This window comes from Pristis pectinata, chromosome 2 (assembly GCF_009764475.1).
Source record: "Pristis pectinata isolate sPriPec2 chromosome 2, sPriPec2.1.pri, whole genome shotgun sequence".
NCBI lineage: Eukaryota > Metazoa > Chordata > Chondrichthyes > Rhinopristiformes > Pristidae > Pristis > Pristis pectinata.
The window spans coordinates 53,177,105-53,204,795 of NC_067406.1; the positions used below are offsets into that span (position 1 = coordinate 53,177,105).

The window sequence follows — 27,691 nt, forward strand, 5'->3', positions numbered from 1 at the left end:
TGGTCACCGTCAAGGATGTAAAATCAGTCTTCCGGAGAGTGAACCCAAGGAAAGCAGCTGGCCCTGGCCATGTGCTCAGATCTTGTGCTGATCAGCTGGCAGAAGTATTTGTGGACATATTTAACCTCTCCCTGCTTCAATCTCAGGTTCCCACCTGTTTTAAGAAGACCACTATCATCCCGATACTGAAGAAAAGCAAGGTAACATGCCTCAATGACTACTGACCAGTGGCTCTGACATCCACCATCATGAAGTGCTTTGAGAGGCTGGTCATGGCACGCATCAACTCCAGCCTCCCAGACAACCTCAACCTACTGCAATTCACCTATCGCCGAAACAGGTCTATGGCAGACACCATCTCCCTGGCCCTGTACTCAGCTCCGGAGCATCTGGACAGTAAAGACTCCTAAGTTAGACTATTGGTTATTGACTACAGCTCTGCCTTCAATACTATAATTCCAAGCAAACTCGTCACCAAACTCCAAGACCTGGGACTCAACACCTCCCTCTGTGACTGGATCCTTGACTTTCTGACCAACAGACCGCAATCAGTGAGGATAGGCAGCAATACCTCCAGCGTGATTATTCTCAACACTGGTGCCCCACAAGGCTGCGTCCTCAGCCCTCTACTCTACTCCCTATACACTCGTGACTACGTGGCCAGATTCTGCTCTAATTCCATCTACAAGTTTGCAGATGATACCACCGTAGTGAGCCGTATCTCAAACAGCGATGAGTCTGGGTACAGGAAGGAGGTAGGGAGCTTAGTGACATGGTGTCATGACAACAAACTTTCCCTCAATGTCAACAAAAGAAAAGAGCTGGTCATTGACTTCAGGAAAGGGGGTGGTGTACATGCACCTGTCTACATCAATGGTGCTGAGGTTGAGAGCTTCAAGTTCCTAGGAGTGAACATCACCAATACCCTGCCCTGGTCAAATCATGTAGACGCCACGGCCATGAAAGCTCACCAGTGCCTCTTCTTCTTCAGGAGGCTAAAGAAATTCAGTTTGTCCACTTTGATACTCACTAACTTTTATCGATGCACCATAGAAAGCATCCTATCTGGATGCATCACAGCTTGGTATGGCAACTGCCCTGCCCAGGACCACAAGAAACTGCAGAGAGTTGTGGACACAGTCTAGCGCGTCACGGAAACCAGCCTCCCGTCCTTGGACTCTGTCTTTACCTCTCGCTGCCTTGGTGAAGCAGCCAGCATAATCAAAGACCCCACCCACCTGGGTCATTTTCTCTTTTCTCCTCTCCCATCAGGCAGAAGATACAGGAGCCTGAGGGCACGTACCACCAGGCTCTAGGACAGCTTGATTCCCACTATGATTAGACTACTGAGTGGTTCCCTTATATGATGAGATGGACTCTTGACCTCACAATCTACCTTGTTGTGACCTTGCACCTTATTGTCTACCTGCACTGCACTTCCTCTGTAGTTGTGACACTTCACTCGGTACTGTTATTGTTTTTACCTGTATTACCTCAATGCACTCTGTACTAACTCAGTGTAACCGCACTGTGTAATGAATTGACCTGTACGGTCGGTATGCAAGACAAGTTTTTCACTGTACCTCGGTACAAGTGACAATAATATACCAATACCAAATAAGTTTCTGTAAAGTATTCAGTAAATAGTATGTCCTGTCCTTGTAGTAAAATATCCAGAATGCTCAGGTTATGACCAAGCTCACCAAAGTACTCTAATTATTAAATAGCAGAAACTGCAACTTTAATGTACACAGCTGGGCTATGTTTTCCTGGTTACATCACATGAACCCTGACAGAAAATAAGCAGGTGAATACAAACTTAGACTTTGGCAAATATACATAATTATTAATTTGGCAGATATTAAAATAACAGGAAAGGTTTTCCACATAAAGCTGAATCTTAAAGAATGGCGAAACAGAACGAGTGATTCTCCCTTACTTTTGTTTTTCAGACTAGTTTGTGATTTATGATACATCTTTACGAAGGCCTTTAAATTGTTAGTTTACAAAAGTATGTCAATAATCACAAGTTTTAAATTTTAAATCATGGACTGATGATCAGTCTGAAGACAAACTGCAGATGTTGGAATCTGGAACAAAAAAACAATGCTGGAAGTGGGTCAATCAGCATCTGAGGAGCCAAAAGTTACTTAAAACTCTATGAGAAAGGTACCCAAAAATGGGCACTTCTGTATTTCTAGGCCAAGGTTGGTAACATTCAACTAATTTAAGTCATAGTTCTTAAGTCATAGTTCCATTGAAGGATATATTACTGTGCTGTGCAGAAGTACACAAACCACATGCAAATAATTCTTGCATATATTTTAAACTCCACATACAAAACACTAGATCATGTCAGAAACATACAGGCCTCGATGGGGTTTAATGTCAGTCTGACCAGGTTTTAATGATTTAACCAGTGCTCAGCCCCAACTAAAAATATCAGATTAGAGATGGTATGTATCATGTGTGGTTTACTAGGATGCTCAAAAGTGTATTAATTACTTTGGGCTTCTTTTTCCTCTGGCAGCTATGACTCTAGGGTGACTAGGTTAGACTCAGAAATTATGTCATATAGAGTCATGAAGCACAGAAACAAGCCCTTCAGCCCACCATGTCTATTGCTGACCATCAAATACCTATCGATATTAGTCCCACTGAGTCCATAACCTTGTATGTGTTGGCAATCCAGTGCTTATCTAGATATCTCTTAAATGTTGAGAGTCTCTGCCTCCACGACCAACTCATATAGTGTCTTTCAAACTCCAGCCATGTCTGGGTGAATAACTTCTGCTACAGATTCTCTCTAAACCTTTTACACTTTACCCTCAACCTATGCCCTTTAGTTTTAGACACCTCTACTATGGGGCAAAGTTTCCTACTGTCATTGTCCACTCAAAAACATCATTTTTGTGATCTGCTGACAAATTTGGTATCCATCTGAATGGGAAAACTAATCTCAGATGTGCCATGGTGTCAATTTGTATCAAAAGTCTTTCACACCAGACAGCACATTCAGAGTCAGCCCTGTATGGAATGGTAGGGTGAATGTTTAAGTTGTTTTACTTCATTTTAATGTTTTTAATTATTTTCAATTAAATGTAGTTTTTTTTATTTAGATCTATTTGAAGAGCATTTGAAGTGACTATCAGAGAATTTTAAAAACTGGTCAAAAATCTTTTACAGTGGCAAGGTTGGAGCTCACTCTGCCTTGCAGGATGCTTCTCAAGTGCATAGGGTCAGATTGTTAACTTGCCGCATTGGGAAATGCAAGTGTGGCTGGGTACTGTGCACAGCATTTTCAAGCAGTGGGGGTTGTGGATAGGTGTGGTGGAGGGGGGCACAATCTTGCTGTTTAACTCTGATTTTTCCCTCCAAAGATGCTGCCTGACCTACCAAGTATCTCCAGCAATTTCTGTTTCCACTTCAGATTTCCAGTATTTGAAGTAGCATTTAGTGTCACTGTCGAAGACCCTTTTATCCCCACTGATGATTAAGAGGCAGTTTATTAGGTGGTAATTGGACAGATTGGATTTGGCTTGCATTTTTGTCATCAATTTTCCACTTTGTTGAGCGCATCCCAGTGTTACAATTGTACTGGAACAATTTAGCTCAAGGCACAGCTGGATCTAGAGAAGTCTTTGGCACTACAGCTGGGATATCCTCCAACATTTAATATATCCAGTACATTTAGCCTTTTTTGTGTCTTGGAGTGTACTAATTATCTGATAATTGGTTTCTGTGTTGATGGGTACCTCAGGAGTAGACTAAATTTGACTATTCATAGAACATAGGACAGTACAGGATCATGTCTGTGCCAACCATAATGCCAATTTAACTAGTGCCATCTGCCAATACATGGTCTGTATCCCTTATTCCCTGCTTGTTCGTGTGTCTGTCTAAATGCCTGTTTAACATTGCTATCGTATCTGCTACTACAGCCTTCCCCAGCAGCTCATTCCAGGGACCTACCACTCTCTGTGTGTATAATTTTTTTTAAAAAATGCCTTGCAAATCTCCTTTAAACTCCACCCGCCCCCCCAAACCGGTCACCTTAAACCTATGTCCTCTAGTATTTGTCATGTGTACTCTGGGGGGTGGGGGGAAGACTCTGACTATCTACCGGAATTGAATGCAATACGCACTGCTCCAAATGTGGCTTAACTAAACTTTTTACAGCTGCAACATGACTACCCAACTTTTATACTCAATGCCCCATCTGATGAAGGCAAACATACCATAACGCCACCTTTGCCACCCTATCCACCCTCCCTTTCAGGGAGCTGTAAACTTGCACCCCAAATCCCTCTGTACATCGCTCCTAAGGGTCCTGCCATTACTGTATACTTTCCTCTTCTCTGTGGATTTGTCAGCTTGTCGTGGTGGAGAAGCTTGTGTGGCCCTGAGATCCCGAGAGCGATACTGTCTGGAGCTATGCTCCTGGTAGGGTCATCCATGGCGCTAAGGTCGATGGTGAGGTCCCTGACAAAGAACAATCCAACCAAGACCTCAACGGTGGAACAGGTGGACGAAGTTATTTCAAACTCAATGGCTGTGAAGGCGGATGAAGGCTGCAACAAATCCATCAGCTCCAATCGTTGTGGTTTCCATGCCATTGGAATCAGTTGGTTGATTTGTGAAGTACTGTGTGCTTTTTGTAGTGCAACATCAAGTACACGTTAAACAAATACATGCACAGGCGTATTCGCTCTGTGGGCTGCTTCCAAGATTGGACTCATAAGCCACTTGAGAGCCCATAAATAAATCAACGGAATGAAGACCATCATCCTCGACCTCAAGAGCTAGCCACGATGACAACTTTCCTCTTGAATTTGACTTCCCAAAATGTGACACCTCACACTTGTCCAAATTGAATTCCATCTGCCATTTCTCTGCCAAATTTCCACTGATCTATATCCTGCTGTATCCTTTGACAACCTTCTTCTTTATCAACAACTCCACCAATTTGTGTCATCTGCAAACTTACTAATCAAACCACCTACATATCTTATATAGGTCCCAGCACTAATCCCTGTGGAACATCACTGGTCACAAACCTCAACTCAACACCCCTCTGCCTCTACCCTCTGTGTTCTATTTTGTATCCATCTTTCCAACTCACTGTGGGTCCCATGGGACCTGATCTTCTGGACTAGCCTACCATGAGAGACCTTGTCAGAAGCTTTACTGAAGTCCATGTGAACAACATCCACTGTCCTACCCTCAATCATCTTTGTCACTTCCTCAAAATAATCAAATTTCTTAGACAGGACCTTCACTGAACAAAGCCATCTTGACTTTCCTTAATAAGTTCATGTTTTTCAAAATGCAGATAGACCCTGTCCCTAAGAATCATCTCCAGTAATCTTCCTACCACTAATGTAAGACTCACTGGCCTATAATTTTCTGGCTTGTCTCCATTACCCTTCTTAAACAAAGGAACAACTGTCTAGTCTTCTGAGACCTCGTCTGTGGCTAAAGAGGATACAAAAATCTCCATCAAGGCCCCAGCAATCTCTTCCCTTTTCTCCCACAGTATTGTGGATAGATTCCATCGGACCCTGGTGTGTTACCCACCTTAATTTTTTTCAAGATACCCAACACCACCTCTTCCTCAATATTAACATGCCTTGGAATGTCAATATCAACATGCTCCCTCCCTGATCTTGCCATCATCAATTTGTTTGCCCTGGTGAAGACTAATGTGAAGTACTCATTTAGGACCTTGCCCACTTTCTGTGGCTCCAGATTTAGATTCCCTCCTTCCCTCTTACTTTTAATATATGCATAAAATGCCTTGGGATTCTCCTTAATTCTACTTGCCGAATGCTGCCAAGGGAAGTGGTTGAGGCAGGTGCAGTAACAACTTTTAGAAGACAGTTGGACAGGTACATGGATAGGAAAGGTTTAGAAGGATATGAGCCAAACACTGGCATATGGGACTAGCTTAGATGGGCAGCTTGGTCAGCATGGACCAGTTAGGCCAAAGGACCTGTTTCTCTGCTGTACAACTCTATGACTTTTAGCCCTCCTAATTCCCTGTTTAAGTTTTCTCCTGCTTTCTTTCTGTTCCTCAATAGCCCTGTCCATTTTCAGCTTCCGATATCTTACATATACTTCCTTTTTCTTTTTGACTAAACTTACAGTATCTCATGTCATCCAAGGTTCCTGAATCTTGCCATCCGGCTAAAGATTGGTTGTTTCAACTTTCCAGTCAAATTTTCATCAAAACTAAAATTCTCCAGCACTCAACTGAGGAACTTTTCTTCAGTCAGCTGTAGGCAGTGCTGCCTTCACTGAAATGTGGCTTCCCAGGTAAAGAAGGTGAACCACATATTCCGGGGTCCTGTTGTGGACCTTGATCGGCAGTGGCCGGTGTTGTGTGATGAGGGCAAGTTGGTAGAGTGCTTTCTTCTCTAGAAGATCATCTAGAAGGAAGCCTAATAGGATTGCTGTATGGTCTCTCAAGAAAAATGGTGTGTCTGAAGTGAGAATTGTGAAGGAAGAGTCATGCCCCACTGAGAAAATACAGCTTCTATTTGCCTTGTAATTTAAAGAACATTTTGTCATAACTTTCTGAATTGTAAATAAAAATCTGCATGTACAGTGATTATTTTATATGAGAAATACTTCAGGTGTATTTTCTATCTTTAGTCTAAAGGTTTTCAAATGTCTTTGGTTAGTTACACCCTACTTACTGGTTCCTGATTTTTTTTTTAAAAGGTGGCTTTCTTCAAATAAAGGGAGTACTGTGCTGGAAAATGTTGTGATATGTTAGTTTATTCAATGTCTCCAGTTTTATTTTAAACATATCTTTTAAGTTGTTTAAATTGTTAGTGAAATAAATTCAATGCAAAAATGAATTTATCATTAGACATATCAATAAAAGGATTATGCATTTTTTTTGTATTTCAAAGGAAATTCTGAAGAATGAAGAATATAGAAAAATGATTAAATTACGTGCCTGTGAAATTCAACGAGATGACGAGATAAGAAAAGAAAAAGAATATGAGGAAGGCCTCGTTGCTCGACCAGTTCAAACTCAAATTAAAGGGCATGCCTCTGCAAATTACTTTGAAAGGGATAAAATATCTTCAGAACCTAGTAGTACAGCAAATGCTTTCCAGCCTGGAGGCTGGTTACCACCAGAAAACCCCAGCGAGAAAAAATAGCTTTTATTTGCCTTGTAATTTAAAGGACATTTTGTCATAACTTTCTGAATTGTAAATAAAGATCTGCATGCATGTACAGTAATTATTTTATACAAGAAATACTTCTATTTTTAGTCTACAGGTTTTCAAATGTCCTGAGTTAGTCACACCGTATCTGTGGCTGGATCCTGATTTTTTTAATCTGCTTTCTTCAGACTCCTTACTGCCAGTTTTCAGAAATTAGGGCAGAGATACACTGAAACATGTCACTATTTGTCGGCAGTTTTCCTTGTGCAGAATGTTTGAAAATCATTGGTTTAGTTTGAGCTGTAATGAGATTATGTGGACAGTTTCAAAGATGCATACATTTAAGTTCCTCACAAAAGTGGCCAATGAAGGGGAATTAAAGCCCAGTAAATAAATACTCAGCAGAAAAATACTCATTTAATAGAGGACAGTTTTTTACATAAACCTGATCACTGTTGCACTAATTACCCAACTCCAAAACTTGAGTTAATTGCCTGATGTCATACAGCACAGAAATAGGCTCTTCAGCCCAACTCATCAATGCTGAACAAGGTGCCTTTCTGAGCTCGTCCCATTTGCCTGCATTTGGCCCATATCCCACTAAACTTTCCCATTGCAAATACCTGTCCAAAAATCTTTTAAATGTTGTTATTGTATGCGCCTATACCACTTCCTCTGGCAGCTCATTCCATGTACCCAACACACTTTGTGGAAAAACCTGCCTCTCAGGTCTCCTTTAAATCTTTCCCCTCTCACTTTATACCATGCCCTCAAGTTCTAGACTCCCCTATCCTGGGAAAAAGGCTGTGACCATCCACCTTACCTATGCTCCTCATAATTTTATAAATGTCTATAAGGTCACTCCATAGCCTTCCTCACTCCAGGGAAAACAGTCCCAGCCTATCCACTCTCTCCTTATAACTCAAGCCTCCAGTCCCAGCAATATCAGTGTGAATATTTTTTGAACCCTTTCTAGCTTAATTATGTAGCTCCAAGGTTTGTCTTTACACCATTGCTCCTGAGCAGTATTTTCTATATTATTAATGCCGATCTAATATACTGATCTGAATAAAATACATTACTGCAAAACTGCAGCATTGTGTCAAATGTCTAAAAGCTACTCTTAATGGAAGCTTGAATTTAAGTTGACTTTTGGAAAAAGTAACTTAAACACATTAAATCACAAATATATTTGAATTGAATGGTTTTAGAACATAGAACTTTACAGCACAGTACAGGCCCTTTGGCCCACAATGTTGTGCTGACATTTTATCCTGCTCTGATATCTATCTAACCCTTCTCTCCTATTTATCTATCATTCATGTGTCTATCTAAGAGTCTCTTAAATGTCCCAAGTGTATCTGCCCCCACAATCTCTGCCGGCAGTGCGTTCCACACACCCACCACTCTCTGTGTTAAAAAAAACTTACCCCTGACATCCCCCTTATACTTTCCTCCAATCACCTTAAAATTATGCCCCCTCATGTTAGCCATTTTCACCTGGGAATAAGTCTCTTACTGTCCACTCGATTTATGCCTCTTATAAATCTTGTACACCTCCATTAAGTCACCTCTCATCTTCCTCCTCTCCAAAGAGAAAAGCCCTAACTCACTCAACCTATCCTCATAAGACATGCTCTCCAATCCAAGCAGCATCCTGGTAAATCTCCTCTGTACCTCTCTAAAGCTTCCACATCCTTCCTATAATGAGGTGACCAGAACCAAACACAATACTCCAAGTGTGGTCTAACCAGAGTTTTATAGAACTGCAACATTACCTCGTGGCTCTTGAACTCAATACACCGATTAGTGAAGGCCAACACACCATACGCCTTCTTAACGCTATCAACCTGCACAACAACCTTGAGGGATGTATAGACGTGGACCCCTAGATCCCTCTGTTCCTCCACAATGTTAAAAGTCCTGCCATTAACCTTGTAGTCTGCCTTCAAATTCGATCTTCCAAAGTGTATCACTTCATACTTTACCAGGTTGAACTCCATCTACCACTTCTCAGCCCAGCTCTGCATCCTATCAATGTCCTGTTGTAATCTATAGCAAACTATCCAGAACACTACCAAACTTACTAACCCACCGTTCCACCTCCTCATCCAAGTAATTCATAAAAATCACAAAGAAGGGTCGCAGAACAGATCCCTGCAGAACACTGGTCACCGACGTCCAGGCAGAATATGCTCCATCTACCACCACCCTCTGTCTTCTATGGGTGAGCCAATTCTGAATCCACGCAGCCAAGCTTCCCTGGATCCCATGCCTCCTGACTTTCTGAATGAGCCTTCCATGAGGAACCTTATCAAATGCCTTACTAAAATCCATGTACACCACATCCACTGCTCTACCTTCAGCAATGTGCTTCGTCACATCCTCAAAGAATTCAATCAGGCTCATGAGGCACGACCTGCCCCTCACAAATCCATGCTGATAAGTACATGGATAGGGGAGGTTTAGAGAGCTATAGGCCAAACATGGGTAGATGGGACTAGCTCACTGGGCAACACAGTCGGCATGGACAAGTTGGGTGGAAGGGTCTGTTTCTATGCTGTAAGACTTTGCAGGGGCAACATCAATGCTGCTTCTCCAGTGCATTAAGGAGCCTGATGCATGTTATCCATATCTCTGAACCATACAAGAGAGCAGGAATCACTGCTGTTCTATAAATTATAAATTTGATGCCAGGTTTGAGGTCTTGGTCTTTGAACACACTTTTCCTCAGTCAGCTGCAGGCAGTGCTGAGGCAGTGGTGGATTTCATCATTCCCGTCTGCCTTCACTGAAATGTGGCTTCCCAGGTAAAGAAAGTGAACCACATATTCCAGGGTCCTGTTGTGGACCTTGATTGGCAGTGGCCGGTGTTGTGTGATGTAAGACTTTCTGACAGCAAGCATAATCTGCATTAAGAAAATAAGCAATGGGCATCTAGTAGTCCTTAAAGTCTCATCCACTATTCATCAAGTCCCCTCCCTCTGCCACTCATCAAGCTCATGGCTGATCTTTTACTTCAACCCCCTTGATTTCCTCAATGTCCAGAAATCTATTGATCTGTTTTCTGAAAGAGCACACAACTGAGCCTCCTCAGATATCCCGTGCAGTGAATGCCAAAGGTTCACCCCTCTGAGTGGAAAAAATTCTCCTCACCTCAGTCCTATATGGCCTATCCCTTATTCCAAAACTGTGCTCCGTATTCTTAGACTCTTCAGCCAACATCCCTGCATCTGACCTGTCAAGCCTTCTAAGAATTCCGTGTCTTTCAATGAGGTCATCTCACATTTTCCTCAAGCAGAAAGAATACAGTCCCAATCTACTCAAGAAATCCTCATTCAGCAAACCTGTTATCCCAGGAACCATTCTAGTAATTGAAAACCAATCAATCAGGTTCCAATACAAGTCTCATGAACTGCTTTTAATTAAATTCAAAACTGCAACATCAGGTGAAATTGCAGAAAGATGCCATTAAAAAGGAAGCTTTAAGCTGACTTTTTAAAAAGTGAATTTGGTTAATAGCAGGGGCTTTAACACAAAATTAGATGGTGATAGCACTTTATAAGGTGAGTGGAAGTCAGTGTTTGTAAGAAGTATGCAAATGGCTGAATACCATCACTGCCTGGTATGGAGGCTCTAATGTGCAGGATCTAAAGAGGCTGCAGAGGGTTGTAGACTCAGCCAGCTCAATCACGGGCATAACCCTCCCCGCCATCGACAACATCTTCAAGAGGTGGTGCCTCAAGAAGGTGGCATCCATCATTAAGGACCCTCACCATCTAGGACATGCCCTCTTCTCGTTACTACCATCTGGGAGGAGGTACAGGAGCCTGAAACCCACACTCAGTGTTTTAGGAACAGCTTTTTCTCTTCCACCATCAGATTTCTGTACCATCCATGAACCCATGAACACTACCTCATTATTCCTCTCTTGCGCTATTTATTTACTTATGTAACATAGTAATTTTTATGTCTTGCACTGCACTACTGCTGCAGAACAACAAATTTTGCAACATATGTCAGTAATAATAAACCTGATTCTGATTCTGAATGCTCTTTCTCCAATCTGAGCACTCATGGACCAAAGATTTCTGGAGTTGTTGGGATGTTGTATCAAGGAGATTTTGAGCATCCTTGTATCTTTTCTATCCACAGATAACTTTGGAAAGATGGTATATTTTCACAAAGAAATGTGTTGGCCAGTTCTTTTTGTAGTAAATGTATTACTTATAAATGGGGATGGTTGGGAAAAGGTAAATCTGAACACTTAACTCTGGGTCTGGAAGTTCAGTGGCCAGTCCAGAGTCTTGGAACACTTATTCCAGATGGAGACTTCATTATTGAAGGTGTGAGGGGAAGTTGGGAGACCATGAATCAGTTCTCATTGGTGGGTCGGAGGTGGAGAGAGTAAGCAGCTTCAAATTCCTGGGTGTTAACATCTCGGATGACCTGTCCTGGGCCCACAACATACATGCAATCACAAGGGAGGCACACCAGTGCTTCTACTTTCTTACTAGTTGAAGGAGATTTGGCATAAACCAAATACTTTAACAAACTTCTGCAGATGCACTGTTGAAAGTGTCCTGACTGATCGCATCATGGCCTGATATGGCAATTTCAACGCACAGGAACACAAGAGGCTGCAGAGAGTTCTCGGCACAGTCCAGTTCATCACAGGCACAGCCCTCCCCACCACTGACAGCATCCACAGGAGGTGCTACCTCAAGAAGATGGCATCTATCATTGAAGATCCCCACCATCCAGTTTATGCCCTCTTCTCACTGCTACTGCAGGCAGGAGTTACAGAAGCCTGAAGTCCCACACCACCAGATTCAGGAACAGCTACTTTCCTATAATCATCAAGTTCTTGAACCGACAAGGCACAACCCTAATTCTACCTGAGCAATGGAACGCTACTGACCACCCCTTGCGCTACTATGGGCTTGTCTCTGATTGTGTTTTGTTTTTGCACTAATGTCTTGTTTTGCACAGTCTTTTCTTCACTGTCTTGTATAATTCATGTCCTGTGTATTGTCTGAACTACATGCCTATGATACTGCTGCAAGTTTTTCATTGTACTTGTACTTCACTGTACTTGTGCATTTGACAGTAAACTAAACTTGAACTTGAACCTCTTGGATGGGCATCTTGGTTGACATGGACCAGTTGGGCCAAAGGGCCTGTTTCCGTGCTGTATGACTCTAAGAGATAAATGATTATAGGGCACTGTTTTAAAGAAAGGCAGGGTAGTTCTCCCTCAGCCTATGTTTATCCTTCACACAACATCATCTGACAAGTAATCTCAAGGCCTGGACTTGCAATCTGGAGATATGAGTTCAAATCCTGTCATTGTAGCTGGTGAATTTTGAATTCATTTAATGAAATAGGATGGAATTTTAGAAAAGCCATTGATTGTGTGGCCATGAAACCACCAGATTGTTCTAAAAACTCATCTGGTTCACAAATGTATTTCAAGGAAGGAAATCATATGCCATCGCCACTGCCCTCTGAAATTGCCTAACAAGATATTAATTTTTTATTCACACTAAGAATAAAACTGGACAAACTACTTGACATGGACCTCAGTGCCAGATTGTGATGTATCAGAAGCTCCCTCAGCCCAGTAGGTTTTTGGATGTGGAAAGGACTGGACAGAGTAGATGTGGCTAAGTTGTTTCCCAAGGTGGGTGAGTCCAGGACAAGAGGACACAGTCTTAGAATTAGAGGGTACCCATTTAGAACAGAGATGCGGAGAAATTTCTTTAGCTAAAGGGTTGTGGACTTATGGAATTTGTTACCACTTACAGCTGTGGAGGCCTGATCATTGGGGGTGTTTAAGACAGAGATTGATAGGTATCTAATTAGGGTTATGGGGAAAAGGCCGGGAACTGGGGCTAGATGGGAGAATAGTTTAGCTCATGGTGAAGTGGCAGAGCAGACTCGATGGGCCGAATGACCTACTTCTGCTCCTTTGTCTTGTGAATATCTGAGTATGTCTTATGTTACGGACTCGGTGAATGTCCCTTTAAGATAGAGTTAGTAGTGTGTGTGTGTGTGTGTGTGTGTGTGTGTGTGTGTGTGTGTGTGTGTGTGTGTGTGTGTGTGTGTGTGTGTGTGTGTGTGTGTGTGTGGCGTGCTTATGTCAACAGAAGATAAAGGGCGTAATGACGTTGTGGAAGAAATCAGTCGGTCAGAGGAGAGAGAGAGAGAAAAGAGAGAGAGACACCAGCCTGCTAGTTTCTCTATCGATGGATGAGAAACAATAACTGTCTGTTACTACAATCCATGTATGGAAGTTGGAAGTAATCCGGTGGAGTTCACTCTGTTGCTGACCTGTAGAGGGAAACAGGTATTTGTGTGTGGACGACCACGATTCGGATGCTTTTCAGGGTGAGGAAGTCACTACCAAGTACACGCTGAGGTGTCGTATGGGTTCCATCGTGGAACATGTGGATTTCGTAATTACTCTCTATGTTCTCTACATCTACGTCTTATCTTCAGACAATGGTGGTTGTTGAAGAAGCCTTTGCTCATGTTTCACCTTATGGCTTGCGGAACTGAACTTTAAGAACCATTCCTGGACTTGGAGTTTGGGACTTTGCCACACACACACGAAGAGTTTCGTTTTTGGGGTTAATGTTCAAGGTTTAACATTTTTACTTCTAACATACTAACATTTTTACTTTTATTTTTCTTATTATCATAAGTAGTTACTAATAAAATAGTTTTTAACACTGAATCATGACTTAGTGTGTTTCATTTGTTGCTTGTTCGTAACACTTACCCCACCCACCAGAGGTGAAAGGACAGTGGTATACTATCAGGCATGTGTGGTTCTGGAAGTCCTCCATCCTCCCATGACACCTCATGGAATTGTTCAATTATGACAAGAAAACCTTGTACTGAATACCACCTGGAGTCCACCTTCAGCTAATCAATCAGAATGCTTCCAAACTGAATTACCTAGAAGAAGCTGGGAGTAGCAATGTCCAGAATATATCCTGAAAGGGGGAACTTCAAAATTGTCAATAGTGTTCAGTTGCACCATTACTGACCAGGATAGCCAAGTCCTGAAGGACAACTGCTGGACCAGCCCTGCAGCAGGCTGAGAAAGTCAACACCAAAGATAAACCTAGTTAACCCTCATCCTCATAAGACACTGCAGATGCTGGAATTTACACAAAAAGCACTGGAGGAACTCAGCAGGTCAGGCAGCATCCATGGAGGGAAATGGACAGTTGATGTTGAGATGTATTTGTCGTCAACGGTGCGATAGGAGTGACCACTGCACAGTGTGGATACAAAGTCCTATCTTCCAACAAGAAGCAAGTAACAAACAAAAACATGCGATGTTCCTCACTGACCCATATTAGTCACTTGACTCTAAGGTTATGTGAGAAGGTGAAATGCAGGTCATCAGATTACATATTGTGGTCTTGTACAATTCTGTTAAAGACCCATTCTGCCATCTGGTTGCTCAGTTGCCCATAGCTGGTTCTGTTCTGAATCTATCTCACTTTGTAAAATAGCTTGTGAGTTTCTTGGGACAATGTGCTACCTTGAGTTTGCTGGCCATCTGCGGTCTGGGCCAATAGGAGCAGAAGTAGACCGTTCAGCTCTTCTAGCTGCTCTGCCATTCAGTGCAATTGAGGCTTATCCTCTCTCTCAATACCATATTCCCACTCATGCCCCATAATCCTTGATACCTTTTGTGTCTAGAAACCTATCTACCACCTTAAATATATTCAATGACTGGCCTCCACCACCTTCAATGGTAGAGAATTTCATAGGTTCACCACCATATGAGTGGAGAAATGTCCTGAATGTCTTACCCTACAGCCTAAAACTCTGACCCCTTGTTCTAGACTCACTGCACAATGCCTCCAGCCGGGGAAACATCCTCCATGAATCCAGGCTTTCTAGCCCCGTCAGAACTTTGTACATTTCAAGATCCTTTCTTCTACACACACTCTATATGACTGTACAAAGCATGGCATTTTGTGCACATTTAGAGGTAAGGTAAAGCACCCCCACTAATACACAGACTTTCAGCTATCACCTCTTGACCAACCCAAGAGAAAAGGCACATCATCAGTTGCTTCTGATATCACTTTCCCTGCATGTCTTCATGTGTCTTATAGACCCCTGCTTCTGCATGTCCAAAGTATCTTTGTTTAGTTAAAGTTTTGGTTACTATGGTGATGGTACTAAGGACAGGTACATTATTATCAGTTACCATATTCCTCCAGGGGCTATTGGCTTATCTGGTGCACTGTTAGTACATTATCCCTCTCATCTGCTTTGCTTGAGAGAATTAGTATCCATCATCACCTTCTAATATGTTGCATCCATCAATGTGATTCTGTTCAAACTCAGGCCCCCTGGTTACCATGTTTGGTTTTATCTAATACATTAATTGCTCCAGTCTTGCAGGCTCCCCTTCTGGGTCACCCCTTAGAGGGCATTTCAACAGACTGCTTGTTTCTGAGCTTATTTGTCCAATTACATAAACCAGATCCAATTTGTTTGCTTTTTGGGGATTCTCTTTATCCTACAACATGCTTTATTATATAATACACAATTTAACCATTCAGGTTATGTCCCTGTGTCTAACTACTTCAGCAAGTATATTCCTTCGTAGATAAGGAGACCATAACTGCACACAATACCCCAGGTATGATCAAGGCCCTGTATACTATTCTTGCTCTTGTACTCAAAACCTTTTAAAATGAAAGCCAACACACGGTTTGCCTTCTTAACTGCTTGCTGCACCTCCATATTTTCTTTTAGTTACTGGTGTAAGAGGACACCCAGGTCCCTTTGTACATCAACATTTCCCAGTCTGTCACCCTTTAAATAATACTCTGCATTCTGCACTCACTCAATCAGTCCACAACGCCTTTTTGCATGCTCCACACAACTCACTATTCCATCCAGTTTTGTGTCATTGGCAAACTTTGAAATACCATGTTCAGCTCCTTCATCTAAATCATTGATGTATATTGTGAATAGCTGGGGCCCAAGCACCTGTGGCAGTCACTAGCCATTACCTGCCACCCTGAGGAAGTCCCTTTTATTCCTACTCATTGTATTCAGTCTGTCAACTAATTCTCAGTCTATTCCAGTATATGTTCCTCAATCCAATGTGCATGCATTTAAAATAATTTAAACATTTAAATTAACTTAATTAAATCAAGTATAAACTTCTCTTTCCTTTGTCCTGGCAGCCAATTCCTCCCTGAGAGCTGGGAAATTTGTGGAAGTTGACCCTACCCCACTGGGTTCCATGAACAGTTTGACTGGGCAGCACAACTGTCCCATACCCAGTGATCTGCTGTGCCTCTGCTTGGAATCGTCCAGTTATGAGCAAATCCACCAGAATGATCTGTCCTGGATCTCCACAGAAAATATAGCTAAATATGATATAGGGTGTCCTTATTGTGAACATGAGACCTGGTCACCATAGTGTTTGGGCAGTGATTGCTCCTCCCAATAAAATCATGATGCATCTATAACAGGTAGATTGTGGTCAAGTAGACTTGTGTGATAAACAATCTGCTGGAGGAACTCAGCGGGTCGAGCAGCATCTGTGAGAGGAATGGAATTGTTGAGGTTTCAGGTCGAAACCCCACGTCAGTCCTGAGAAGCCTGGAAAGTAAGTGCTGTGTGTTTTGTAGATGGTACACTCTGCAGCCACAGTGGACTGCTGGTGGAGGAATGAATGTTTAAGGTGATTGACGGGTTTCAGTTAAGCAGGCTGTGTTGTCCTGGATGGTGTTGACCTTCTCAAGAGTTGTGAGCTGCACTCATCCAAGTAGGTAGAGACTATCCCATTACATTCATTCCATTGGCCTTGTAGATGGAGGAGAGGGTTTGAGGTGTCGAGTTTATTGTCATATGCACAAGTACAGTGAGGTACAGGTACAATGAAGAACTTGCAGCAGCATCATAGGCACATAGTTCAGACAATACACAGAATATAAATTATACATAAATTATACAAGACAGTGAAGAAAAAAGACTGTACAAAACAAGACATTAGTGCAAAAAGAAACACAATCAGAGGCAAGCCCATGGTAGTGCAACAGTAGTGTTCCATTGCTGAGGTAGCATTAGGGTTGTGCAGGTCGGTTCAAGAACTTGATTATAGGAAAGTAGCTGTTCCTAAACCTGGTGGTGTGGGACTTCAGGCTTCTGTACACCCTGCCTGACGGTGGCAGTGAGAAGACGGCATGACCTGGATGGCGGGGATCCTCGACGCATCACAGACACGACAGACAACACGCAGAATATAAAGGAGGTCAGTCAGGAGGTGAGTCACTCACTGCAAGATATCCAGCCACTGACCTGCTCCTGTAGCAATGGTATTTGTATGATTGTTCCAGTTGAGTTTCTGGATAATGAGGACCCCCAGAATATTGATAAAGAGCTACTCCACAATGGTAATGCCATTGAATGTGAAAGGTCGGTGGTTAGACTCTCTCTTGTTGCATATGATCATTGGGGTCACTTTCTGCAACCTCCTTCCTTTGTACAGAGTATGACTCCAACCAATGGAGTGTTTTCCCCTTGATGCCCATTGACTTATTGCTACAACATTTCTAAAGCTCAGTGCACATAGTTCTAATGCCTTTATTTACAAATCCCATGGTCTGCCTCATAAGAATTGAGAGACTTCGCATTTTATGCAGTACTTTCAAAGGAGTAATCTACCCACTGTTAGAGACACACCAACACCTTGGTCTTGGCTCACTCACCCTTCACATGAGGGAAATTTTAAAACACCTGCAAAGACGGTAATTAAGAGAATGAGATGGGAGCTAGCAGGAAATCTGTGCTTTGCTAGTATACTGTGAGATTCTGTCCTTCTTGGTCATCTAACAGAAATAAACATCTCATCTTCAAGCTATAACTATTACTTCTTTCTTTGAAAGTCCTCTCACCTAGACTTTTCTTTTACCTTCTCTGGATGTGACAGATATAGAAGGAGGAGAAGAAACAACCAAGCCCTTCTGCTTCTAGCATGTGATGCCCCACAGTCGCTCTTGGTGTTGATGTCCAACCAGAGGAACACGGGACAGTGAACCAGTTTGCAAGAGAATGCAGGCAAAGAGAGACTATAAAGAGGAAGACGTAGGTGCAGGTTGATCAGAAGATGTGGTACTTTGGTTTAAGGCCCTGCGGCCAATACTTTATAAATCCTGTTTTGCGGGGAGAAGGCTGCTCCTCCCAGTGAGTTTTTGGATATTATAACCTGGGGCTGCAACTATCATTTTCACAGAGTCCTATCCTTGGTGTCACTTTTTGGCACAGACTGGACATAAGCCTCTCACATGTGAACTTCAAGACATGGCCTGACGAAAACCTTCAAAGGCAATCAACAAGAGAGTCACAGGGCCTTCTACTGTGGCAGATGTGGACTCTTTGCTGCTGCAACTTCCTCAGGCAAACAATGGAGGAAGACCTATTAACAAAATATCATTTATTGGTCAGTCAACCCAAAATTAACAGTAGTAACTTATAACAAGACATACGGGTTAGGAAGTTATGGGCATGCTATGTTGGCGCCGGAAGTGTGGCAACACTTGCAGGCTGTCCCCAGAACTCTCTACGTAAGAAGATGTATTTCACTGTGTGTTTCAATGTACATGTGACTAATAAAGATATCTTATCTTGAAAATAACAGCACAGAGTAGATGCAGTTCTTAAAGGTATACTAAACTTTATACATATTACATCTATTATCTGCAAATTAATACTGCTGCCAGATAAAATCATGTGGACCAAAGAAACCTGCCACCCATAGGTAAACAAAAACCAGATCAAATTAAAACACACATTTTAACTTATTGAAATTCCACTTTTAAGTACAAAGGGAACACCAAAGTGACAATAGAATGTAGCAGGGACTGGGGTAAATAAATTTGTGGCTTCTTCAACTCACACATCACCATGTTTTCAGACGAGCTGTAAGAACTCTGGGAAAACTGATATAAAGCTGTATGTGCAGAAGAATGCTGCAGAAACATATCAGTCATTGCCAATATATCTGAGAATCTTCTGATTGAATTCTTTATGGACCATTTTAACAATTGCTCTGTTCTTTAAATCATTTCTTGTTTTTTTATCCCACCAATATTTATTGGCTTTTACCCATCAATAACTTCCAGTTTCTTTCATAGAACTGATGACTATTTCACAAAATGCGTTTATGTTCCTCCTAATAGCACTGGGCAATGTACTTCACAGCACCCTAGGGTCAATCAGAATAATAATGGACCCTGGAACATTTGCACCTTTATGACTGTATTTTTTATATTGGGAGGTGTAATGACAGCACTGAATTTAACGAGGATAGTTCACTAGTAAATTTGACCATGGTGGTTAATGGTAGTTCAGGGAACAAATAAAATGTACTGAATAGCCTATTTTTTTCATTGTTGGAGGAAATGTATTGCAATCAATCCACCAGCCTTCAATTTCTTAAAACTAATGAAGCATGATCTTTGAATGTTTCAGAAGGATACTAATATCATACTCTGGTCATACCCCCAGACAATACAATTGGAATTGTTTCTTGCTGATAGCATAGCTGTATCTCAGTGATCACTGTCTTTCTTTCCTCAGATGGGTTAGTATTTTTAAAATTATTCATGTGAAGTTATATATCCAGCAAGTTCTTTAATAAATGCTAAGATACTAATGAAAATATGCATCTTGGCTTTTTCGTTAGTTATAATTTCACTCAATTATGATATAATGAAGTAAACCATGTCAGCAGTCAAAAAACTGTGCAAGAAGTATTTTATGTTTTATATCTAAAAATGCAGATTAGGAAAAACTGTTTGTCCAGCATTACATTTACATCACCACTCCTAAGATTAAGTATTAATGGCCACATTCATGTTTCTGAATTTCATCTATTAATAATTTCATTATTGGCCACCTTCAAGTTACCTAGCAATTTCTATTATCTAGAAATTCTGTTTCATATTGCACTAAATTTAATAACTTTGTAAATGCAACATTGACAATTTTTGCCATGCACTCACTGATATCAAGAAGTAATGACTGCAGAGCAGCCCTTCCAAAAATGAAATAAATTCCCACTGCCTGGAAAACAGTTTCTAGAAGCCAGACTGAGAAATTGCAAGTGGATTTTCAATGAGGCAGTTGGTAATGAATATCTGCTGTTCGGAACCTAAATTTTTTGAAACGTGTGAACAAGCATGCATTTTTAAATATTGAGTACCAGGAATAATAATTATGGTCTATTTCAATGTTTGTTAAATATAGGAATGTAGAAAACAATGTGGGAATAATAATTGAGTTGCAACATCCTCAGGGAGTGTCCAAACAAGCTGATTCCTCCACCGTATAATTGGAGAAGCTTTTTGCACAACACGTAATTAACTTACACTGCCATATCTAACTGTTGAAAGGTTTCCCATAATCTGCCACCTAAAGCTGCAATAAAAGAAAATGCTGGAAATTCAGAACTGCTCTGGAGGGGACATCAACCTGAAACATTAACTTTCTTTCTCTCTCCACATTTACTGCCTGACCTGCTGAGTATTTCCAGCATTTTCTGTTTTTATTTCAGTTTTCCAGCATCTGCATTTTTTTTTGCTTTTCACCTAAATCTGCAAATTACATTGGATAGCATTCTAGCAACTTGCCGTAGAACTTGCAGCCTGTCAATTTCTAACTTCTGGTTGTCCTGCCCATGCTTCTTGGAAACTGTTCACAGCCTTCAGGAATAAAAGTGTACATGTGAAATGTGCATCATTATTTGAAGCAACAGCTAAGGTGATCGTCCTTGGCATTTTTAACCCAAGATCCCTAGAATAGGAGAGGATCTATAGAGTATTGTTCTCCCAGGCAGCGAATATTCAACTTGCTTATTATTACTCTTGCTTACTCTTTGACTGAGTGATATGGAACCTTTTAATGCATTTATATCATGGCTTTGTACCACAGTGACAAGTCAATCAAACCTGAAGTGCTGATACCAGTTCTTTCATTTCTCCAGCTAAAGTCTTTTCCAAGAGAGGGCAAAACAAGCTGGTAGCACCCAAAAGCAAAATAGTTCAGTGGGTTCTTTGAGATACTACATCTACTGTGTATGCCATCACTAAATCAAGCACTGTGGGGCTTTTAGATACTTTGAGGAAGGAAAATCAAGTAAAACACAAATTACAATTACAAAGTAGATGAATGGAGAACAGATTGCAATCACTAATGTTTGAAACGAGGTGATCTCCATTTGTATTTAGGAAAGTGAATAGTTCCTAATGAACCTCCTCTTAGCATAAGTCAAAAAGTCTTCATATATCCTTTGCAGTGGTGCTGAATTTAATGCAGTGGTTTTTGGCGTACTAGCAGGAGAGGATCTTCTCCCTCAACAACTTGTGAAAGATTTTTACAGTTGCAGGATACTATGAGCAAAAAGCTATTACAAAGGCGAAAACAATGGAACTGCAGAAGCCTGAGGAACCAGACCAGAAATGGTTTCTCCTTTTTGATACTTAAGGAGTCTTTTGCTCCTATTTCTGAAAAAATAAATTGTTTTCAATGGCCATATATTTGTCCAATTCAAAATATTGATTTGAAAGCTGAAGAAATGCCAGATGTTCCTGGTTCTACTTCCTCACCCATTCACGAAAAAGTCCAGCTATAGCAGGACTTCCTCATGATCACATGTGCACACTGACTCAAACCCATACAAAGCCTGCAATGACCAATAACTGCCTGTCTTACATTTAGTCCTGTCGCTAAAGCAGTATTTATATCCATTAACAGCACACGGTAGGAAAGCACTTTATAGCATCACTGAAGTAAAGCAAGATAGTAGGTGGTCAAATTATATCATTTTGTAAATATCAGCTAACAAATTTTTAGGACTCTAGTTCTCCCCAATGTGGGCCACCTTCTATTGGAAGGAGCTGGCATAAACTTGCTGTTGATGGTTTAACATGCAAACTACATAAGAAGCATGTAGTATGTTATTACTGAAACAAATAATGTTTCACTCATCTGTAATACCCATGACAGAGTTGGTGTTAAGAACTTTCCATTCATTCATGGCATCAGGGTGTTACTGACAAGGCCTAGATTTATTGCCCATCTTGTTTGCCCTTAAGAAAGCGTTTGGTGATACAACTTATTGAATCACTGTGGTCTATGTGTTGAAGGAACTCCCACAAGTTACATGAATCTTTCAGGATGCTGCTGCTTTTTGTACTGCTTCCTCTTCTTCATCCTACTGCAAGGCAGGTTTTCAGAATTGCAGAGTTAAGCTTCTTGCTTGGGACAATAACTAATCTGGAGCAAAGCATTCCATGAGTAATGGGTCAGTAAGACCCACCAACTGTATGTTTTCCATTGATTCTGATCCCAGCTTGACCCATACTGAAACATAAATAATCTGGGTGCTAGATTGTTCAATGATAACCTACTTGCAGTAAGTTTCTATGGTCAGAAAGCACCTGAACATTTGTTGAACAGAAGCCTATGTGGATGATTTGGACCCATACAGTATTCCCACATGGATTAAAATATCCATGGTCTGTACTCCTAGAATTTTCACCAAATGGCAGGAGTCCAATGTCCACCAACTGATTCCTTTTGAAAAATTAATGTATGGGTTATCTCTAGAAAATATAGCTTTCATCAACTGATCCATCTCTACTGCATCCTAACTATTCCAACAGTATCCTAAAGAATCTAGCAACATTCTTGGAAGAGACAGGTGACTATGTTTGCCAAAGATCTCCATCATGGGGTATTTGCTCATCTTATGTACACTGGTCTTTATTTCTAGAGGACTACAATATGTGGGGCTAGAAGTTACGCTTTAGCCATACGATCCCTGGCTAGACAATTCTTTTTAACTCACTGGTAATTTCCGATTTTATTTTTTTCTCTCCTCATTGTGACCTTGCATCTTACTACCTGCACTGCACTTTCTCTGTACTGTAACACTTTATCCTGCACTCTGTTATTGTTTTTACCTTGTACTACCTCAATGCACTGTTGTAATGAATTGATCTGTATGGACGGTATGCAAGACAACTTTTTCACTGTAACTCGGTACATGTGACAATAATAAACCAATTTACTTACACTGTCCCCGGATATACCTTTCCTTATTCATTAGACTTTACTCTCTTTCAGCTGCTCCATCTCTGCTTGCATCATTCCCCTAGTCCGAGTCTCATCACAGATATTCCTTTGTTTCTTCCACTCTTCCCCCACTTTCTCTACAAATTAAAACATGTAACATTTCCCAGTTCTGATGAAAGTTAATTCACACTGTTTAACCAATCATTTACACTGCCTCTCCCTGCACAAATGCCGTTGGGCCTGCTGAGTATTTCCAGCATCTGCAGTATTTTGCTTTTACACAATTCAGCTTCATTAAACTGGAACTTAGAGGTAAGGGCAGAAAAGAAACTTTCAAGATATTCAAGGGAAACAATTGAATAGAAAGGTGACTTAAAGAACTAGGAGGCAATGCCATTGACCTAAAAGTGACAATAGTAAACAGTTTTACATTCAAAGGATGGTGGATTTTAGGTATTGGGAGCTAGGTTCATTATTAATTTTATATATTAGACTTAAATGTTAACTAGAGATTTCAGTAACCAACAGGAAAAGGCATGTGTACGATTACTGATCAACCATGTTGAATAGTCAAGCCAGCCCTAATAATTCCTGAACAAAGTTCAGCAAAACCTTTCTCACTATGCTAAAGATCTGATACCCACTGACAATATGCTAATGCCACTTATTCCAGAATCTGACACAGGGTGGGATGGCAGTCCACCTCAGTTGTACAGACCACTAAAAAATTGCCAAGAATGTTTAGCTTATACCTTGTTGCTATTTGAGCTAAAATTCAACCCTTTGATTGTTTTTACAATAATTTTGAAGATGCCTTTCATTTCATCTGCTATTGAAGCTAGATCTCATAACTACATTATATTCAACACAAAAGCATCACAAGGTGATTCCCAAAAATAAAGAGATAGTAGGAGACCAGTAGCTTAGAAAAAAGAGGTGGGTTTTAGAACCATAGAACAATACAGCACAATACAGGCCCTTCGGCCCACAATGTTGTGCCGACCTTTAAACCACACCTTGGACTAACCCCTTCCTCCCACATATCCCTCTATTTTAAATTCCTTCATATGCTTATCTAACAGTCCCTTGAACTTGACCAACGTATCAGCCTACACCACCACCCCAGGCAGCGCATTCCATGCCCCAACCACTCTCTGGGTGAAAAACCTCCCTCTGATATCTCCCTTGAACTTCCCACCCATTACCTTAAAGCCATGTCCTCTTGTATTGAGCATTAGTGCCCTGGGAAAGAGGCGCTGGCTGTTCACTCTGTCTATTCCTCTTAATATTTTGTACACCTCTATCATGTTTCCCCTCATCCTCCTTCTCTCCAATGAGTAAAGCCCTAGCTCTCCTCATAATCCATACTCTCTAATCCAGGCAGCATCCTGGTAAATCTTCTTTGCGCCCTTTCCAACGCTTCCACATTCTTCCTATAATGAGGCGACCAGAACTGGACACAGTACTCCAAGTGTGGTCTAACCAGAGTTTTGTAGAGCTGCATCATTACCTCGTGGCTCTTAAACTCAATCCCACGATTTATGAAAGCTGACATCCCATAAGCTTTCTTAACTACCCTATCCACCTGTGAGGAAACTTTCAGTGATCTGTGGATATGAACCCCCAGATCCCTCTGCTCCTCCACACTCCCCAGAATCCTGCCATTAACCTTGTACTCCGCCTTGGAGTTTGTCCTTCCAAGATGTACCACCTCACACTTTTCCGGATTGAACTCCATCTGCCATTTCTCAGCCCAGCTCTGCATCCTATCAATATCCCTCTAAGCTTCGACAGCCCTCCACACTATCCACAACACCACCAATCTTTGTGTCATCTGCAAACTTGCAAGTTTTACAGAAGGGTCTTAGAGACAGGAAAATTTATGCTAATGGTGATAATTTCATAGTGTGAGACCAGATAGTATGTAAAAGTCATAAATAGTGATTCTGTGAACAGCGAAGAATCTAACTCTGGAGATGTAGGGTACAGGTTGTTACTCTCCACTATTCTGTCATGTCCATTCTCTGTATCTATCACAAGTATCTCCACATTAAATATTGGTAATTCATCGGGTCCAATTGCCCAAATTCTCTAGATTTCCAAATTTTAATACTTTTTATCAAAATATTCCATTCTTTTATATTTAAGTATACGTTCCAGACTTAAGCTTTCCATTCTTCAATTCTGCAGTTAGAATTTTAAAACATTTTTCACTTGTAAAACTGCTCCCCCTTTTTTTTAGAAACACTACTCCTTAGACCAAAAACTCTCATTAGGTATCCTATTAATTTGCTTTTAGAAGTTGCTTTGCCTTTGCACAATAAATTCCGGCAATTAACCATGATTCATAAATTAATACAAAAGCAAGATGTAATTGATGCTGGAAGTCTGAAATAAAATCAGAAAGTGTTTAGAAATAATCGGGTCAGGCAGCATCGATGGAAAAAGAGAGAAACAGAGTTAATGAGTCCCTTTCTTCAGAATGGGAAAAATTAAATATAAATCAAGCGAGAAAGGTGCTGGTGGGGAAAGAAAGAAAGAAAGATTAAAGATCTATGATAAGATGGACCTCTTCTGCCTTCCAATTTGATGAAAGTTTATTAAGCTGAAATACCATCTTGTTTTCTCTCTCCACAGTCTGATTTTGATGACCTTTTCCAGCATTTTCCAATCATAAACAACAAATAATCTAACTTGACAAAAAACATTCAAGTTTTTCTTACTCTGCACGTCAAGGCTTCGATCTGAAATTCCAGGTGGATGGCATTTTTTTGTTTAAGGAAATGGAACATTAGCCTTCTGGTATTACCCTCAATCTTACTGAGCCATAAACAATTTCAGCCACAAATATTTATTTATTAGTCACATGTACATCGAAACACACAGTGAAATGCTTCTTTTTGTGTTGCTGCGAATGTGCTGGGGGCAGCCCGCAAGTGTTGCCACTCTTTCAGTGCTAACAGATCATGCCCACAACTCCTAACCTGTATGTCTTTGGAATGTGGGAGGAAACCCACACTGACATATGGGGAGACAGTGACGGGAATTGAACCTGGGTCGCTGGCACTATGATAGCATTATGCTAACCGCTACACTACTATTCTACTCTTTTTAATCTATTATTGTATGCATTCCATCTGAATTTTCCAAAGAATATTCAAACATCATCTTTTTAATGGCCAGCTGTTTCTCATTTACTGTATTTTGATTGCTACGATAGATATCTCACCATTTGCTGTAGCACAAACTTAAAGTGGTTCTATGCTATTCCTTTATTATGACACTAATTAGACTAAAACAAACTCTCAGGTAAATGCAATTTGTGTTCTATTGAAGGAGATGGTTGAATGCCATCATATTAAATATGACAGATTTATAAAATAATTTTCAGGAAAAGCAAGAGTTGGTAGTTGCATTAGGGCATTTCCAAAAGTAATGTGCTTCATTACCAGCATTGGCAATTAATATTTAACTGCAATTTAGGGTTTCTCAAAATTTTTCCAAGGCTCTGAATTGTGGGATGAAGTTCAAAAATTGTGCTGAGGTGTGGGAAAGACTGCCAAATATAAGAAAATTTTTGATTAATTGTGGTAATTTGCAAATGTCAGTTGGCATAGTTCAAGGTTCAGGAAAACAGCTTAAATTATGCAATTGCTTTAAAGTATAAAAGGGTTTAAATCACGCAAGTATATTATCTCTGTTGCGTTTCCCTAGATTTATTTCAGTAGTTGGTGCACTGCGTCAAAGGGAAGGCAGATAGTAAACTCTGGAAATGACAGGTAACTTAAAAGATCCCTTGTAGGCCAAAATGGAGGCCAGAGACCCCTAGGAGCAGGTGGTCAGGTGATCTGGTGCATTGCAGAATCTGTCATTTTACAATGCAAGTACAGCCTTAAACTTTTCTCAATTACTTCAATCCTATTGCTGAAAAATTGACTTTAATAAGTCTGTAACCAATTGCTGCCAATGTTTTGCTAACAAATCTAATCTTCCAACATTGCTAGATTTGCCTATATTTTCCAATATTTCTGTACTTGTTACTGTACAAAATCAAATATAGCTTCCTTTCATTTGTCCATTTCAATACATTGAGTTGCACTTTATACAAAATACCATGAAGTCTAGAGAAATGTTCTTTTCACTGCAATCCCAATCAAATATAAAAAGTCAGTTTAGCGAGAGAAACTTGACAATTTATCCACCTTAATACCTGCAAACACTTAATACAGAATTGAAAACAAATTGAAGTGAAAGATGCTGTAGCAATATCATCAATTGAGTATAATGTAGATTAGCCCCACGATTGCCATTATTCGTCTGGTTTACTGTCATCTCACATTGTATTTATCCACATCTGCAGACTTATATTCAACTCCCACAATGTCATTT

The 27,691-nt window shown here is 40.8% G+C and overlaps 1 protein-coding gene across 3 annotated transcripts in view; it reads left to right on the forward strand.

Moving 5' to 3' along the window:
* The window catches only part of ndufaf2 (NADH:ubiquinone oxidoreductase complex assembly factor 2), a 91,519-nt gene extending 83,272 nt beyond the window's left edge, over window positions 1–8,247 (forward strand). Inside the window, exon 4 of one of the 3 annotated variants that reach the window (XM_052041835.1) lies at window positions 6,918–8,247. In XM_052041835.1, coding sequence (XP_051897795.1) covers window positions 6,918–7,172 — 255 coding nt within the window. In that variant the 3' untranslated portion in view covers window positions 7,173–8,247. The remainder of the gene's footprint in view (window positions 1–6,917) is intronic. The other 2 variants (XM_052041827.1, XM_052041843.1) reach the window with 2 other exon arrangements.
* The last annotated feature ends 19,444 nt before the right edge of the window (window positions 8,248–27,691 follow it).